At 41.2% G+C, this 18,185-nt stretch overlaps 1 protein-coding gene and 1 long non-coding RNA gene across 2 annotated transcripts in view; both read left to right on the top strand.

The window, feature by feature from the left end:
- LOC125973483 (uncharacterized) overlaps positions 1 to 17,874 on the top strand; it is a 61,138-nt gene extending 43,264 nt beyond the window's left edge. The window contains exons 3-4 of the long non-coding RNA XR_007483164.2: positions 13,943 to 14,051; positions 17,605 to 17,874. This is a non-coding gene — a long non-coding RNA (uncharacterized lncRNA). The remainder of the gene's footprint in view (positions 1 to 13,942; positions 14,052 to 17,604) is intronic.
- sox1a (SRY-box transcription factor 1a) lies at positions 4,659 to 10,269 on the top strand. The gene has a single exon (XM_049727669.2). The coding sequence runs from the start codon at positions 7,328 to 7,330 to the stop codon at positions 8,483 to 8,485; it is 1,158 nt and encodes a 385-aa protein (XP_049583626.1). The 5' UTR covers positions 4,659 to 7,327; the 3' UTR covers positions 8,486 to 10,269.
- Positions 17,875 to 18,185: the final 311 nt, after the last annotated feature.

The raw sequence follows: 18,185 nt of genomic DNA, 5'->3' as shown, positions 1-18,185 counted from the left end.
ATCTTTACGCTAACTCGTTAGCCTGCCCATTACTTCTTGTTGGTGACCGTACTTTCCGGATTTCACTTATCGCGGGTGGTTTTTGGAACCAATTATCTGCGATAAACGAGGGATTACTGTATTGTGTTAAAATTTGGTGGTTTTGGTGTAGACAGATCTTATTGGGTTCAGGCAGTGATATCAGAGATTGGCCCCAAAAATTATTGATTTGGCAAAGCCTTAGCAACCACAATATTTTAATTGTTTGTACTTCCCCTCTCAAAAACATTTGGTTTTGTTGCTCAACTCATAGGGCAAGAAACACAGGGACCAAATGGTCAGCACCACCCGCCTTACAGTTCTGAGATTGGGGGCTCAAATCCAGACTCCAGGCTTTTGTTTGTGAAGTAACTTTTTGTTTACCTGCGTTATTCTCCGGGTTTATGGTGTCCTCCCCCAATAAGCGAAATCGAAGATGGATGGAAGTTATCGGCAAAATTTTGATGGCAAAACTTTTAAAGGGCTTTATCTTGGCCACATAGTTTTTATCCCACAAAAACCTGTGCTTCATGTATACTTTGTAGCTTCCCTGTCTATGTTTTTATAGCTACACAGCAATTTATTGGCCAAAAGGTGCAAAAAGCACAAAAGTGTTTTTTCACCAAATGGGCTGAGGACGTCGGTGCTACAAAAACAGTGCAAGTGCCTAAGTGGTTAATTTGCACCACCGCCTTTGGTACCTCAACTCAACCTCACTATCTGGAATCTCATACCCTCATTTTATATTTTACCCCTGAACTTATGGATCCTGAAAAACGGTGAGAGATTTTTTTTAGGGCGGCATCAGTATAGAGTGAGCACTAATGGGCTCTGACCTTGTCTGACTGTTGTTCTTAATAGTGGATTCAAAATGCTTCACCCTTTTTTCCCTTCCCCAGTCCATCTCCGCTTCTCTCATACATTTTTCTTTCACTTTAAAAGACTCCCGCCCTCCTCCCCCCTCCTGTGCTGTTTGCTGGGGTTTGGCCTGATAGCCATTAGTGTTACACCCTATTACATCGGTAATGACTTAGTGTGAGCTCTAATTAGAGATGTGTTAGCGAACTGTCTTGCACCCCTCTCCTCCTTCGCCGCCCTCCCACCTTCCATCACCGTGGAGACGCTATTAGCACCTACCAGTTGCAGCTCCTGCCTGTTACTGACCAATTGGGGAAGTAATGCTAAATGGCTAATTGATAACCAAAGACACTCCATAAAATCGCGGCTCTAATTGTCTGGTTGGAAGAGGAGCTAGCGTGCCCATATATAGATTTTTTTTTTTTAAATGGTCAAAGTGGAGAATCATTGTAGAATAAAGCAAAAAGGACTATTTGCTGGTGTGACGCCTTCCAGGAAGTGAATTTTTTTAACACTGAGGATTCTATTTTCATGCCCAGTGCAAATCTAGCATAGCGCACGGTCTACCTGTGTGCATGGGTGGAGGTTTCTTCAGTTCGGTATTTTCATCAATGTGCTCATCTGTGTGTGACAACACGTCCACCATAGCCATCCATAGCTTTATTCCACCTGCGCTGCAACTTAGACCTGCTTTTAGCTAATCTAAAGATTTCTGTTGCCCAACTGTTAAGGTTTGTAAAAGAACATGGCTTTGGTCCACCAGAGTGCTCAACATTGTGTGGTCTGCCAAATTCCCAAATGTCATAAAAGAGACTTGCACCTGCTGATGCTACTTTTGAAAAAAACAAAACGAGGTTCGGAAGGACCTCTTATCTCTCACAACTTCAGAAGTGTATTTTCCACACATTCCACTTCAGAGGGTTAGTTATACATATATCGAACCCTAGCTTAATATCGAACCTTACCTTTTGTGGAATACCCATTTTGTCAAGGTTTTCTTTTCAATTTGCTCTTGCGGGCTCTTACTGTGATGTCATATAACTTCCTGTTTATCTATTTTTCTTAATGCCCCTTGTTGAGTCTGCTCCTTCATCAGAAATCAGTATTGCAAAAAAAAAAAAAAAAGTACTAACATCCGGTGAATCCTTTGATGCTCACTGAACTAAGGTCCATCTGCAGTACGCTGACAAAGACAAAAGTACGAATTTGAGCTAAGCTCTAGAACGATATCACTTTTCCAATTAATTGTAAAACAGTGCAAATAAAATAATTAATTAAAATAATAATTAGAATAAAAGTATTGAAAAAGCCCAAACAGAAAGTGGAACATGGCGAGTTAATCAATCGGATGTGAGGTACTCTGATGTTTTTGCATGGAATTTTTCTGCGGAATTCCAAAGAGTACAACTTGGAGGACATTCCTCCTGCGAGGTCCCTAGTTTGGTCCTATTTACGTCTTCATCCAAACATACTGCGCAGCCCCTCCTTTTTTGGAATAATAATGAGATTTTTCTTGTGGGTTTGTCAGCAGTGATAAGATGATTATCTGAAAGGTCTGTGGCACATTGTGGAGAGAGTCTCGCCCGCACTGCTGGAGTAGGTAATCCTGGGTAATAGCATTATGGACACAGTGTTTTCCTAAAGACCATGATTATCCACTGCTGTTTGCCGCCGGATTGACATTGGCCTCCCTCGTCATCTCTCTCCCTCCCTCTTTGTGTTCCCACTCACTTCTTCTTGGCCGTCATCGTCGTCATGTCATCCTGCCTTTGACTCACCACTCCATCAGGCCCTCGTACCAGATGAAAATAGAGCGCACGGAAACGACAAAAGAACAAATTGCTCGTAGACAAGAGTGGCCCGGATTTGAATGGCACGTTATAATGCCATGCGGAAGGCAGGTGCACCTCGGCGGTTTGAGGTTTGCGTCTGCATGAGCGTGCCGAGTCCGGGCGCCCGCCTGTCATCCATCGCGTAAATACGATGATTGTAAATAAGATGTGGTGACATCCCTTCTCCGCATTTAGATTGAACTCTTCACAACTGCGGGAAATATGATCCAAAACACGTTTTCGTTTAATATTGTCTATTAGGGGGGTTGCTGCATTTCATTATGTCGGGAACTCTTTACAATCAAGTATTCAAAGTGTTATTGCTTGTCATAAAAAAATCGATTGCTGCGATCATTGAATTATTGCCATTAGGGCTATTAGTAATGGAAAACTTGGGTTTGAACTTGACATGAAATTGATGAGACATTTGCAAATTGTGAGAGACCTCAGTTCAGAGAGCATTAAAGGAACTCCAATAGAAGGTGCAACATAGCAGGAAGTTACAGAGCTGCTAAGACCCCTGTGACATCACGATAAATGTGATTTATCAAAGTATCGGAGAGGTCATTCTTATATTTTATAATGGTTACATTAAAATTGGGTGATGAGGATTTATTTTTATTGTACATCCTGATGAGGGTAGGTGTAGATATCATTTTTCAGATGTAACAAACGGAAAATGAAATTTAAGATAGGATTGCATTCACTTTTATAACTACCCAATGTTTCTGTTTAAAAAAAAAATGAAATTCATGCAGTTTAAAATGTATTCTACATTGGAAATCAAATATTCTTTGAATGTTTGACACTTGTAGGTTGCTTGCTTTTGCCCAGCTCGTCCCAAAACAGATTGATTAGATTTAATCTGAACATTGTACCTTTTCTCCACTTCTGAATTGTTTTGGGTCACCACCACTGTACTTTTGTACCATTTCAAATTATTCATTGGACTTGAACTGGTTGACTTTCAATTTTGTTTAAAAGAGACAAAAAAAATGGATATTCTCAAACTTTTGGCTTGTTGTGTTTGACCTATAGTTGCCATTACCTTTAGAGTTAATAAGGTAAATGTGTTTTGCCATTTAAAAAAGATCTATCCAAAGTTCTTAGATGGAAATAGTTTTATTGGATTTTTATACACTTATCATGGTAAAATGCACACATCAACAATTCTGCGATACCCCTAATATGACTAAATAACATTTTCACTTTCGCCTTCTTTTTAACCATATTACAGGCTGAGTAATTTTGCTTTATTTAAATTGTATGAACTTCTCAGTGACCATTAATAATGTTAAAACATGACTTCAAATATTTCCTATTAGGTATCGTTACTATGGTTACGCCCATATAATTCAGAGGATGAACAAATATTGTTCAACTTTCTCCTCTAATTTCATTGAGCAAAAAAGATTTTAAACAGTTTGACCTGAAAGTGTATTAAAAGACCGACAGCAATCCATGGTGACTTGGATTCTTTCTATCCTGCATGGTGTCTCCACATGCAAGAGGGTCGTGAAGCACTTAGCAGCACGTGAGGCTGTCACAAGCACATGTTTGCAAGCTGTGCCATGTAAACGGAATTTGGACTAGATAAGGATTGATAGGAATGCCTCCTGGATCATTGTCGTTTTTGGGGATGGGTTAGGAGGGGTAGCCCATCCAAGACCCCCCACACTTTTTTCTCATGCCGTCATGGAGGTGGATATTGAGGGGGGGCTGCTCATCAAGTTTTTCCCGGCTTCTCAAATGCGGCACAGCTGCCTTTCACAACCAGTGCAGCTCGAGCCCAATCATCCTGGAGAGCCGCAATCGCTCTATTTATTAGAATACGTGTTTGCTATTGTTCTGTACCAAACACACAAAAAAAAGAACCCACCCACCCCGCCACCGTCATGTTAGCAGCGACCCCCCCCCCCTCCCTTTTTCCCCCCCAGAGAGCAACAATAACTTGGAATAGTCTTTTTTGTACGTGTGGATGTGTGTGTGTGTGCGTGCGCGTGTATGCTTGTAAAACTGTCATTCTTCTCTTCTCTGGCCCACAGTGGCGCGGTGCTGTTGTACGGGGGAGCGGGAGCTCGGATGCCCCTGGCACCGCTCGAGCTTGTCGATTGCGGCCGTGCATGCGCGTATCGTGCCGCTTTATTTTTGGGGAAGGGTGCCACATTTAGATTTGAGGAAATCTACCCGCTTTGTCTGCAATGGAGGGAAGTGGACGTGCGGATAGACGCGTAAGTAGGGGGGAAAAAAAGGCGTCCTCGTTTCGGATTTTGCCGCTACCCGTGTTGCGCGTAAAATGACTTTTACGCATACGCGCGGAGGAATTGGCGCGCAGAAACCAGCGTTTTATTTGCTTTTTTTTGGCTGCGTTGTGTGTCAGGGGATGCTTTTTATATATTTTTGTACTAATCACGCGAAATTGGTATTTTTATTAACGTTGTGTTTAAATTTTTGACTCCTCCAACATGTCAGGAAGATTTATGGTTGCCGTCCTGTGATGCTTTAACTTAGCTTAAATGTTGTTTCGGGGCAAAGTTAGATCACTCCTTAAGTGCGTGTGTGTGTTTTACGTTGTAAGCAACACAGCCATGACAGCATGGAGTAAAGGTTGCCCCCAGGGTGCTTTTGTCATCAATCATAAAGGTTCAATCCCAGCATTGTGTCCAATCCTCAACAGTTGTCATTTGTCATACAGAGAGATATCACTCTCGGATTCTTTTATTTACGTGTACATTTGTTTGTGGACTCATCTAAAGATTTATTATGTTACACCGAAATTGAAATGTTATTTATTTTTAAATACCAGTGTAATTTGATCCATAAATATGTTTTAGTATAATTCTCTGGTATAGCTATACAGAACATCTAATTATAACACTGACATTCCAAAAGTACTGAGTGCCTTCTATTAACGCTTTGCCCATCATAAACTGGTCGAGATTTTTGTTTTTCTCCTGTCCATGTAGATTGCATGACCCCTTTCATCGTGTGACATATAGGAGTAAATATTAAGATCATCTCAAATGACTGTATAGTGGTTAAGTGGTTAGTGTCAAGACAAGACTTGTTTTCTTATTTATTTCAAAATAGTGGGTTAATTGGACTCAATGGAGTCACTTCTAGGGATTAGTAGATTGGAATAGTGCAAAGGTCATCAGTCGCTTGTCTTTAGAAAAGTACACAACCAACAATGCAGTGGGCAGTGACACTTGTCCCCGTCCAGCACCTCATGCAGTGTTCTGTTCGTGTCCATACGCTGCTAACTTATACACTTTTTGTATACCCTTAAATAGACTGACATGTTTTTAAAGGATTTACCTGTGGAATACACTCTCAGTATCTGCAGACTGTTTTAATTTAAGAAGTTTGGATTAAAAAAAAAAAGGCATTTACAATTTAAAAAATGCAAGTGCTTGTTTTATGTAGCGTGACTTCATTTCCAGGAGCTCAAAAACATTTGGAGAGTTTGCTCACTAAGGTTTATTGCATGGCCACTGCCCGGATACAATTGACAAATCAAATCTAAAGTTAATATTAATTATTTTGTTGGTATTTTGCTGGCACTGCCAAATGTCTGTCTGTCTGTCTGTCTGTCTGTCTGTCTGTCTGTCTGTCTGTCTGTCTGTCTGTCTGTCTGTCTGTCTGTCTGTCTGTCCAGCTAGCTAGCTAGCTAGCTACCCCCTACCATTTTACCTACAAATGAAGGCCAATGGGATCCTAATACAATCAAAAAATTAAAATTTAAATTACATTAAAATACTGTAAGAATAAAAAATAAAAGATACTAACCTGTGACCCTTGTGAGAGGAAGCAGTTTAGGAAATGGATGGATATAAAAAAATACAGATGGAAAAAAAATGGTTAAAATCAATAGTTTGGATCATTCTTAAAAAGAAACCAAAATACTTGAGACTCATTCAGGAACTTGCTTTAAGCTCTCCCTCCCCCTAAAATTAAGGTGCATGTATAAAAATGGCAATTTCAATTGTGCATTTTTGTGAAATCTCTGAAAACAAACACAATTTGATTTCAAGTGTACTTTCTGGTGTATGACAACCATATTGCAATGAGTTCAATTCCAAAATGCCAAATAGACGTTCCAAAACAATTCTAATTCGACCAAACAAAAACAAAACACTTACTTAAGAGTGGAGTGAACCCAAAGTTGATTATTGTTGTAGTTGCTGCTGTTTACTTGATTCGTCACCATGCGCAGTCATTGGAAATGTTTAATTCCTTATGTTATTTGTGGGACCGACCGACACCCCCCTTCTACTTCATTCCACTTGTGTTGTGCTTCTGGAGTCAGCTGACCCAATTTATGCAAATGAGGCCGCCAGCTTGCTCCTCATTGGCTGCCCGCGCCTCATTTAAGTGCTGTCAGTGCGCGCGTCACATGGCCGCCGCTGCAAGCAACTTGTCAACTCCGAGTGGCTCCAGTGTGCATTCTGTCACAGCGGATGTGAGGCAGGCAGCAGGGCGACGGCTTGGAGAGCCCTTGTGGGAATATTGCTTATGCTTTGGCGCGCTTTAAAGACTCTTGCAGCCAATCTGGTAACCCAACTTGTTTTGAATTTGCTTTTTCTCGCTGCTGAAGTTTTTCCAAACACGCCGCTCGAATGTATAGCATGATGATGGAGACCGACCTCCACTCCCCCGGCCCCCAAACCAACACGGCCGGGGGGCAAACGGGGCCCAACACGGGCTCCAAGGCGAGCCAGGAGCGGGTGAAGAGGCCCATGAACGCATTCATGGTGTGGTCCCGCGGCCAGCGTAGGAAGATGGCGCAGGAGAACCCCAAAATGCACAACTCCGAGATCAGCAAGAGACTGGGGGCCGAGTGGAAGGTGATGTCCGAGGCGGAGAAGCGGCCCTTCATCGACGAGGCCAAGAGGCTGCGGGCCATGCACATGAAGGAGCACCCGGATTACAAGTACCGGCCCAGGCGGAAGACCAAGACGCTCCTCAAGAAGGACAAGTACTCGCTGGCCGGCGGTCTTCTCTCCGGAGCCGGCGGCGCAGGAGTGGGTTTGGGTGTCGGCATGGCGTCCTCCTCGGCGGCCCAGAGGCTGGAGAGCCCGGGTGCGTCCCACGGAGGATCCGCGGGTTCCGGCTACGCGCACATGAACGGCTGGGCCAACGGCGCCTACCCGGGCCAGGTGGCTGCTGCCGCGGCGGCCGCTGCCATGATGCAGGAGGCGCACCTCGCCTTCGGCCAGCACCCGGGCGGGGGCGCGCATCACCTCAACCACCACCACCACCACGCGCACCCGCACGCCCACCACGCGCACCACCATCACCACCACGCGCACAACCCGCAACCCGTGCACCGCTATGACATGAGCACGCTCCAGTACAGCCCCATCTCGAACTCGCAGAGCTACATGAGCGCCTCCCCGTCCGGTTACGGCGCCCTCAGCTACACGCAGCACCAAGGCTCCGGCGTGTCTTCTTCTTCCTCCTCCTCCTCCTCTTCGTCGTCCTCCTCCGCCGCCGCCGCCGCAGCAGCCGCCGCCGCCGCTGCCTCCTCCTCCATGGGTACACTTGGCACGCTGGGCTCGCTTGTCAAATCGGAGCCCAGCGTGAGCCCGCCGGTCAGCGGAGGCCCCCACGCGCGGGGCCCCTGTCCCGGTGACTTAAGGGAGATGATAAGCATGTACTTGCCCACTGGGGAGCCGGCGGACCCCGCCATGCAGAGCCGGCTGCACGCTTTGCCGGCGCATTACCAGAGCGCCGCGGCCGGGGTAAACGGGACGGTCCCGCTCACACACATCTAATCCACTTCGAACCCAATCATTGGAAGTGCAAAGGAACACATAACCAAATATTTACCTCTTTTCTAGCCCCCTACCTTGCAAGAACTACCTGTATTTTGTACAGAATGTTTATCACGTGTAAATGAAGGCGCTTCTTTTTTTTTTTTTCTCGAGGAGGGGGCATAAAACTGCTGATTTTTTGGGTTATCATGGTATTATATCATCGTTTCCAGTCTAATTTACACCTGGTGCACCTTAGGCTCCCCCGATTTTTTCCTTTTACTGTAAGTTATTAAAAATGTTATTACAATAATACAAAAAGTGCTTTAAAAGAAATGGGTACAAAAAATTCCCCGTTTTAATATTTAAAGCGTTTGTGTTCCAACCCCTCGTTTTATTGTTGTAACACTCTCCATTCTTATTATTGTACAATTGTGAATAATTTTAATATTTCAAAGAAGGATGACTTGGCAACGTGCTGTTGTAATTTATGTGCTTTTCTGCTAGTGAAAAGCCCTGACTACTGCAATGATAAAAAATGGAATAAATTTCACAAAATGTTGCTTTGAATTATTACGAAAAATGACTGTTTGAATCTGAAAATGTTTCAAATGTTTTAAAAATTTAAGCCATGGATGCCACGAGGTTTTCAATGGCATTAATTGCTCGTTCCGAAAATTAATTGCTCCATCTGAAAAAAATATTTATATTTTTAAAATGTTTTGTGATAGCCAACTTTTATTTTGCGGCATTTAAATTATAAGAATTATTTATTTCATTCTATCTTGCTTCCTTGTCAGTGCAAATAGGCCAAAATTATTGTACTCACTTTTTCTTGCAGGGTCCTCAATAAATAATATCATTAAGGCCTCATATGACAAACCACCTGTTAATGTTATTGACGGTATTAGATAAGTTTCTGTTATTATTATTTTTTTACTTTAGCGGGGGTAAGTCACTTTATTTTTTATTGTCTTGCCTGGCAATTTATTCAAACTGGCCTTTAAGTTTTTTGTTTGTTTGTTTTAGGTTTTTTTTTTTCCACTATTGCTCTTGACTATAAATTTCAAAAAACGTTCAAACCTTTAGGCCAAATATTTGTTATATTAACCTAGAATAAGAATGTAAATGTTTGATTTTATTTAAAGGGTCCATGAATAGTGCCCTAAAATAGACGATCAATTGCATCATGGTGTTTTTAAAAAAGGACTATTTTACATTGAAAGAAAAACCAAACAATAAATTTGCAGCTAAACATGCTTTGTTCCGTTTAGTCTATTTCAATTTGATCCCAACACTGTCGTAATTATAAACTCAATGTGCAAGTGACATAGGTAATAATTATGGTATTTCAAATATGATTAATTTCAACTGGGCCAACTTTTAAAGGCGGGAAAAGTCTTGCATGCTGGGTGATTGACTATCAATTTCTATCGAGACGTAGATGACAATTTGGCTTTTATTTCAAATTTTCCCCAGATATTAATAGACGCTCATGCCAATTAGATAATCATTTTCTATATTTTTTCATAATGAAAACTGAGTGCATTGCGTCATTATTTTTCTGACAGGCCTGCAGCTGGTTTTGACATTTACATGCCTCGTTTTTTTAATTGCCTGAAGACTAATGAGGGTAACTTTATGCCTACTTATGCATTTTAAAAAAAAAAATCAATTAATGTGAAATCCATCATTGGTTGTTTCACACTTGATGATCAAGACTGAAGCGTCCTGCGAGGCCTCGCATATGTGTAAGAAAATGTCGTTGAACCTGGTGTGGATTGAAAAAAAAAAAAAGAAGCAAATATTCGGAGCATCTTTTTCGTAACGGTGGCATACAAAGCACGTTTAACCCGCGTAAGTGACACCTCAAGGCAGGGGGAAGCATATGTATGTGTTTTGAACGTTGACCATTCCCAATAAATCTCTGCAAATGTGCGCCACTCTTATCTTGTATGCATGCAGGCCACTGATATATTCCCTGCTAGGGCTCCCGTTTGCTTAAAGCCCCGATCCCTTGCACTGCCATGTCCTAAATGGGGATAATTAGCGTCACTTTATCACGCCTCTGCATATTTTCTGCACGTCTCCGCCTCCCCCTTTTCCCTAAAAAAAGAGAAGGGGGGGTGAAAAACAGGCAGCAGCCTGCACTGCTCTGTCACAGAAGATTATGGAGACAGATTGCACAGAGCGAATGTGGCGGGCGAGATTAGCGCGGAATAGAGAAAGCAACTGGGCCAGTGAATGCCTCCGAAGGGGCCTTATCGTGCAATTACACGTTGACATGTTTAACAATCTTGCTGCCTCTTAATCCCGCGGTGCTGCTGCGCTATCTGAGCGCGGCGAGAGCACCCAAACGCCGCACCGACGTGGAAGAGCGTCATAATAAATAAAAGTTTGCTGGGAATTGCTTTATTTGGCAACTTTTGCCCTCAAACAATGTTTTTTTTTTTCTATGTCACTTGCAATTTCTTGCATGTCGTCTTATCCAGATATCAAGAAGTGACGAGTCAGGGAGCGCACCATCTATAATATATCTATTTTTTTTTAAAAGGTCACACAAACACAAGATAAAAATGTTGTCAGCCCGCAGTCTTGAATGTAGACGTTCCATTCCTCCTGCTTGAGAGTGATTGTGGAGCATCACTGTTGGAATTTGGCAGCCCCACACTGAGACACCCTCGGCCCCTGTTTTTTAAGCGAGGCCAGGGCAGTGTGAGGTTGGGAAGTTTTTCCACTCAATGGCTCCCACAATAGAGATTACAAGCCCCAGTAGATTTCTTGTAGGGGTTATAAACAGTGCAGGTGTGAGAGAGGCTCCGGTGGTGACCCCCTCCGTGCAAGACAGTGCTCAGACCACACAAAACCTCCGCAGGAGGAAGGAAGAGAAAAGAAGGTTCGGAGAAAATGCTTTTGGAGAAGTTGGTGTGAAAAGTTTGCGTGTCACCAAATACAGTCGTGCCCCACCTCTCGCCTCAAGCTGAGGCTCACCCTCAACCCGAAGGAGAAAAGGCACTGTAGAAAACGGATGAATGATAAATTCACCAGAAACCAGTTATGGGCGGTGAAGTTCCTGAATGGCTGGTGAGGGCATTGAGTTGGCTAAGTGAAACACACAGTGGCGTATTTGCCATTAAAATAGTTGCAGGACTTTGAAAACTAGTTACTAATTTCTCTTCATTCATTTTTTTATATATATAGCGTTCTTTTCACGGATTTTTTTTTTTAATGAAAAGGGAGTGAGGACACACATGCTACTGATCAAACCTAAATAATTGCGCTGTACTTGTCGGATTTTGTTATTTTTATTTCTCTAACATTCATGCTGACAATGACGCTGTTTAGAATTTCTTCTATCTTGATGAACACCTCAATTCCAAACGGGTCCAAAGCATGATCAGCCAGCACTTGGCAGAAATTCCTGCAGCTCCTTCAATGCTGCTGTTGGCCGCTTCAAAGCCTCCCTGACTAGTTTTGTCAGTTTTGGACGGGTGTCCATTTTTTTTGTTATTTATTTTCTCCATCTTCACTGTGTTCCATTGTTTTTTTTTTTAAATGCCTTGTAAAAATATATATTATACCTTTCTTCTGACTGACACATTGGTATCTGAGCTGTGAAGGTTGTATGCCAAGCATGGCTTGTGCTGTAAATGGGATTTGAAAAATGTCAGGAAAGCATGCTCCATATGAACTTTATTTGAAGCTAATTAGAGACGTTTTAAAATAAGAGGCTCAATCTGGCTTTTATTCGAAAACAACACAACTGCATTTGTGTCTAAATTTCCAAGAACTCGTTTTTTTTCCAAGAATTCTCAGTCTTTATCTACTTACCAGAGTCTTCATGCGGTAAATCACCCCAAACGAACATTTTGACAATAGTAAATCTGAAGTAAATCTTATTTTATTAGTTACCCTCCTACTTTTAAAGAAAGATTTAATGTATTTGTTCTTTGGCCCCAGCACCCCTTAAAAGTTTCCCACAGGAATGTTTGTGTGTGCGCGTGTGTGTAATCCTGCTAACGGTCATTTTAGCAGTCAATGGTTATTAAAAAATGAGTTCAATGGTATTTAAAAAATGAAAGTTCTAACAGGTATTCGTGATCCCAAATGCAAATTATACTTTTTTTTTTAACTGCAAGGTCAGAGCCATAGCCAAACCTGAAGGGAATAACTTCTTTTGACAAACATGCTTGCCATTCCACTTTTGCAGAGACAACAAAAATGAATCAAAAAAACCTATCGAGTCTAAAATGTCAACATACCATGTTTTGAGATCAGTAAAATAGCTTACACATTTTCATCTTGACCATAAAATCTTATCCAGGAATAATTTTGGGTGCTGCTTCAAGTGTATCATTTTTCTACTATTTGCAGATTTCCCGCAAATTTCTTATGTGCTTATGATCAATATCCTCATCATGGGAAGCCCTACAAGGTAATACAATAAAAAAAAAAGACAGTTGAGGCTGCTCTCAGTTAATTGGTGAACTTATTCCATCATGTTCAATGCTAGTAAAAAAAAAAAAAAAAAGAAACACGTGTGAAGAAGCATGCCCACCTGAAAAAAGTGACAGAATGACAAAAGGCATCATCTATGCAAAATACCGCAGAACATGTCAGCATCATGCATCAAGAACATGAAAAAGCAGCACAAATTATTGATAGCTTTGATTTTTGCTGCACATTTATACTGATCAAAAAAAATAAATCGACAGCTGTGCGGCACAAACCTGAAAAAAGGAGCACAGAGCAGGACAATGTACGACAGACAGCCGTTGTGTGCAAAAGTCAGTGGAGGTAATGAAAAATATTGTAGCGGAATACTGGTGAGATGATGTGCAACACTGGTATAATTAGTCCAATCAGAGTCCTGACTTCTTTGGAAATCAGCTGAGATCTCATCTCGGTGTTTGCATGCCAATGGTGCCACGAGTCAAGTGGATCTGATTGGGCGATAATGGATGAGATAAACAGAAGGCTTATTCAATCACCTTCTAAGTTACAAAAAAATGTTGAGAATTGAAGAAAGATGGAGACAGAGGACACACACAAGTCAGAGTCCACCAGAGCACTAATCAGACATCTACAGGGGTTGGAAATGCCTGCCCATCTTCTCCTGGCCTGCAGCTCAACTCCTTCCTGCTAGTACTTCATGAGGTCTAGCAATGAGTAAAAGCAAATGGAGTTAGCAATTTGGTCACAGAATAAAAATATACTCCTAAGTCACCGTATAAGACTTTTAAGTACCGTAATTGCATTAAAAAAAAAATTGTTAGCTGAATCATGAGTCATAAAGAGCAGACGTGTCCACGAACGAGGATAATGGCATCTGAAATACCTCTGCATAAAGAAGAATAGACATTCTTTTCAACTCGAACAAGGTCAAAAACGTATTCTCCGAGGGAAAGTATATGAAATACATCTGAAGTGCCGTAAGAATTTAAATTAAACCCAATTAATTACTCATCTCCATTGCAGGATGATCCTCTGTGTTTATATTGATGACACCGATGAAGACTGGAGTCTTTGGAGGTTTTGTTTTAAAGAGAAAAAAAAAATGACATCATTAAGTAAGATGTTTCCTGAGGTGAGTGGAGAATTTTCAACATTTATTTTCATATCTCAGATTTTTTTTTTTCCCAAAATCTACATTTATATGAGAGCTAATGTGCTGATTTCTCAAATCTCATCTCATTTTTGACAAAAACAAGTTTTTGACAGAAAATATTAAGAATTATTGGACACTATACTATCATTTCATAGGCAGGCCAAGCTTTATTGATCAAAATGTTTTTTTAAGCAGTAATCTGCTAACACTCTGGCTTACCTTTAGGAGACAGATCGTCGAACGTGAGCGTATCACTAGTGCACACGTAGGGAAGCCACCGGATGCTGTAAAGGATTTTTCCTCCCTCCTGACAGGCGATCACTCTCAAAGCCACAGCAAAGGTTAATGAGGGGTCAAAAAAAGTTCTGATAAGAAACATCCCCACCCCTCTCCTTTTTTTTTTTTTGTTTTTTCTTTTACAATGCCCGCTGCAACCTGCCACGCGCTGATAGCACTTTGAGCTGGTTGACCTCTGACCCCAAAGGGGTGAGGTGAGAAGTGAGATAGGAAGCAAAGTGAAGGATGTGTGAGGAACTAGTCAATGGTTCCTAATGGTTCTACTCTATTTGCTCCTGCTGCTGTTTTAGATGCTTGTCGCCTATCAGACCGTTAACATTTGATCCATTTATAATTTCATTGATAACCCACCCGCTATTAGCTATTGAGCTGGATGAACCCTGTGTGATTCCCCTCTAATGATTAGATAAATGTTACGACATTGTGTTTTCGAATCCAGTCGCCGTTGATGTTTTGTGTGAGTGTGTGTGCAAGTGTGCATCTTTGTAGCCACAAAAATATGGAAGCATTGCTTTTAGCAAAATATCGTTTATTTTCAATGACAAAAGCAGAACACAGAAGTGATTCAAATCACAATACAGACCATTTTGAATTAGAGACCAAGTGTAAAAACATGTTTTTAAAAGCCAAATACTGGTAGAATAAGTGGAGCAGTTTTGTGACGTCATAGCTTTCATACATGTTCAAAGGCATTAACGAATATGTGTAAAAACGAGTTACTTAACCAAGAAAAACGCTCTGAAGGTCAATTTTCAACTTACTTGTTAAGTGCAAAATGGAGGCTGACCACTGTAAAGAATAAATACAGTGATATAAAAAGTCTGCACACCCCTGTGCAAATGCAGTGTAGTTGTAATATGAAAAAATGAGACAAAGAAATAATTTCAAAATATTATTGTGACTTCACCCTTTAAAAATGCTAGGTTTAAAAACAGCCTAGTTTGAGTTAAAAATTTGGAAGTTGGTTGTACTGTATTGCCTCTACAGCTAGTTTTTTTTTTTAGCACAACCGAACAACGGCGGCAATGTAGTTGCATAAATGCACACACCCTCTTCTAATTGGATGCTGTGGCTCACATGGTCCACACAGAGCTTTCACAGCATCAGAAGGATCCCTCTAAATGATATAAGAAAAAGTTACAGAAGAATTTCTAATAAAATAAGTTAATTTTGTCATTCCAAAGGGACTTGGTGCAAACACAACACTGCTCATGATCAAAAATCAAACAAAAACGACGTAAAGCATGGTGGTGGTCTCAGAGAGTCTCTGTATTTACTCAATTTGTTTGTGACCCTCCAAAAAACAACCATGTCTAAATCATTCATCATGGCACACATGTTTGACCATGGAGATGATGTGGGAAGATGTCAGTTCTGGTTCTCATCTTTCCAGTTTTGGATTTATTTGATTTGGCATACCTGATGGTGCAAACAATCCTCATTCCCACTCATCTCGGCAAAAGCATGCAGCATGATAAATAACAACAACAGTAGTGTCTCCAAAATCCCCCCCCCCCCCCCCCCCCCTCCCCTCCTCCATCATTTCATTCCACTGGAGCCAGCTCCTCGGTCTTAATACTCTTAGTCCCTCTCTTGGCATGTTTTCCAAGAACTGGCTGTATTTCCACGTCTCTAGACGCCATCAAAATTCCTGTAATGAATATTCGCGCCGTCCCGAGTGTGTTTCATGAGCCGTTTGACCCGCTCAAAGATCCGCCGCTTGCGTTTGTCAGAGGTCAAACTCATCTGCTGCCCAAGCAAATGTTTACATGTGCTGTACAATTGTTACAGCGAATTTGACCTACTACTCTAAATAAGACGCTTTTGTTATTCAACTTTACAGGATTGCTCGGTAGGAAATTCCTTGTCGTAGCGTGTGACCAATGACCGACATCAAAATGGCCGACGAGGAAGCATTATTTTATTCCATTTGCATTTTCACACCAATTTAATTGTACTGAATGGATTAGTTGAATGTGTTTTAAAAACTGTTTTTGTTTGTATCTTGTGATACCTGCTCAATTAATAGAAATCCATTTTTATTTCAAAATCTTTTTTTAAATTCATGAGAATTTAACAGAACATACCTCTACATGTGAATCTTGATGATGACAGTTGCTTTGGTGACCTATTTGCGTTTTAATATTTTTTGTATTTTTCTTAGCTACTTTCCACTGTATAAAGTCCAAGGCCATAAGTGTGACCTCAATTATTTACTGTAGCCCCAAAGTAATTGATTTTTGTGAGTAGTGAAAGAAAAGGGAGGGTAGCATGGGGCCGCTGCTAATGTAAGAAGGCAGCAAATGGAACGGCTGACACAATAATTGGTACTTGCAATTTTACCTTGCTCTACAGAGAATTTGGTTTGGATTAAAAATGATGCCGCTGCGGTGCTTGTTCTTGTGAGAATTTGGTAGGATTTCCAGGAATCTTCACTTAGCAGACTTTGTAGATGACGGAAAAACCTTTTGATGTTTTCGTTTATTTACACCTTTACAACAATATGTTGATGTGGTCAAGACCATTTTCGCACAAAAATGTCACATTAGTATACCAATTATTTACTTATTCCCTTCCCTGCAAAAAAAACTTGAGAAGAAAAACAAAAACAGGTTATGTTAGCGAAACGCTAATATATAAAATCTGCATTTATATTACACAAATATTTAGTGGATGTACTCCAAATTGAAATAATAGCAAAAGTCTAACCCTAACCCTAAGCATACTACATTTAACGGGAAGGAAAGGAGCTGCTTTGATTGGCCATAAGTTATTTTTGAGCAGTCGTCATCTCTGAAAATAACAACAAGTAATCCTGATTCGGAAACGCTTAGCAGTTCCTCCCAAAATAAACTGACGCATTTTATTATTCCTCAACGACGTGTGTTGTCATCAGTCATTTTGTGTACTTCAATAATGACTCACAGTTTCACGTCACAAATTCAAGTCTGAGCGATTTGTAAGCGGTTTGCATTATATTGGGTATTGCAATTTTAAATTCTTTCTAAAAAAATAATCGAGAATTTTTTGGAGTAGGGCTGGAATGAATTAACCAACTTCCTTTTCATTTCAATGGAGGGGAGTGAAAATCTCCATTTAATTGACATTGATAACCTTTCAATTCCACAAAAAATAGGAGGTGAAGAGATTTTTTTTTTTAAATATTTGCAAATATTAAACTTATGTTGCATGATGACATGCTACATTTAATAACTCCTGGTGATGTTTTACACAGGTGCTCTCATGAGGCGAGTCCGGTCGGGGTGTCTACTCAACGGGTGTTGGGGGACAAGATAATGAAGCATCTCAGGTGACTACATGTTGGGATTACCAGCTTGTTGGCATCATATGGCACAGACATGCGTACCCATTACACACACACACACATGCACTTGAGAGATCCTTGGTTATCACAGCCTTCCAGATTGTTCTCAACTACTTATGGAAAACACACACATCTCAAGATGTGGCCACTCGTGCCAATACAGGCCCAGCGTTAAGAACAGTTGTCGTGGTGGTGTGTGTTTTTTTTCCCCTCTTTTTTTTTTAGCATCTCTAAATTCCGAGCGTTGCTAAGGTGCTTTGGGAGGGGATTAACAGAGGCTGGCGCCGATGAGCAAGCCTTGCAGATTTCCGAGCAGCGGGAGAAAGGACAAAGAAAGACGGCGGAAGAAAAGGAGGCGGAAGAGCAGGCATGAAAATAATGCGAAGAGCTTGTGAGATGATGATGACGTGAGAGTTAAAGAAGGTAAAAACGAAACAGGTATCCGAAACAAGAAGTTCCAACTCTCTACATTACTTGACACAAACAATCCC

This window comes from Syngnathus scovelli, chromosome 8 (genome assembly GCF_024217435.2).
Source record: "Syngnathus scovelli strain Florida chromosome 8, RoL_Ssco_1.2, whole genome shotgun sequence".
NCBI classification, from domain to species: Eukaryota; Metazoa; Chordata; class Actinopteri; order Syngnathiformes; family Syngnathidae; genus Syngnathus; species Syngnathus scovelli.
Note: the sequence above shows the minus strand (reverse complement) of the source record. Positions and strands in the feature narration are given on the sequence as shown.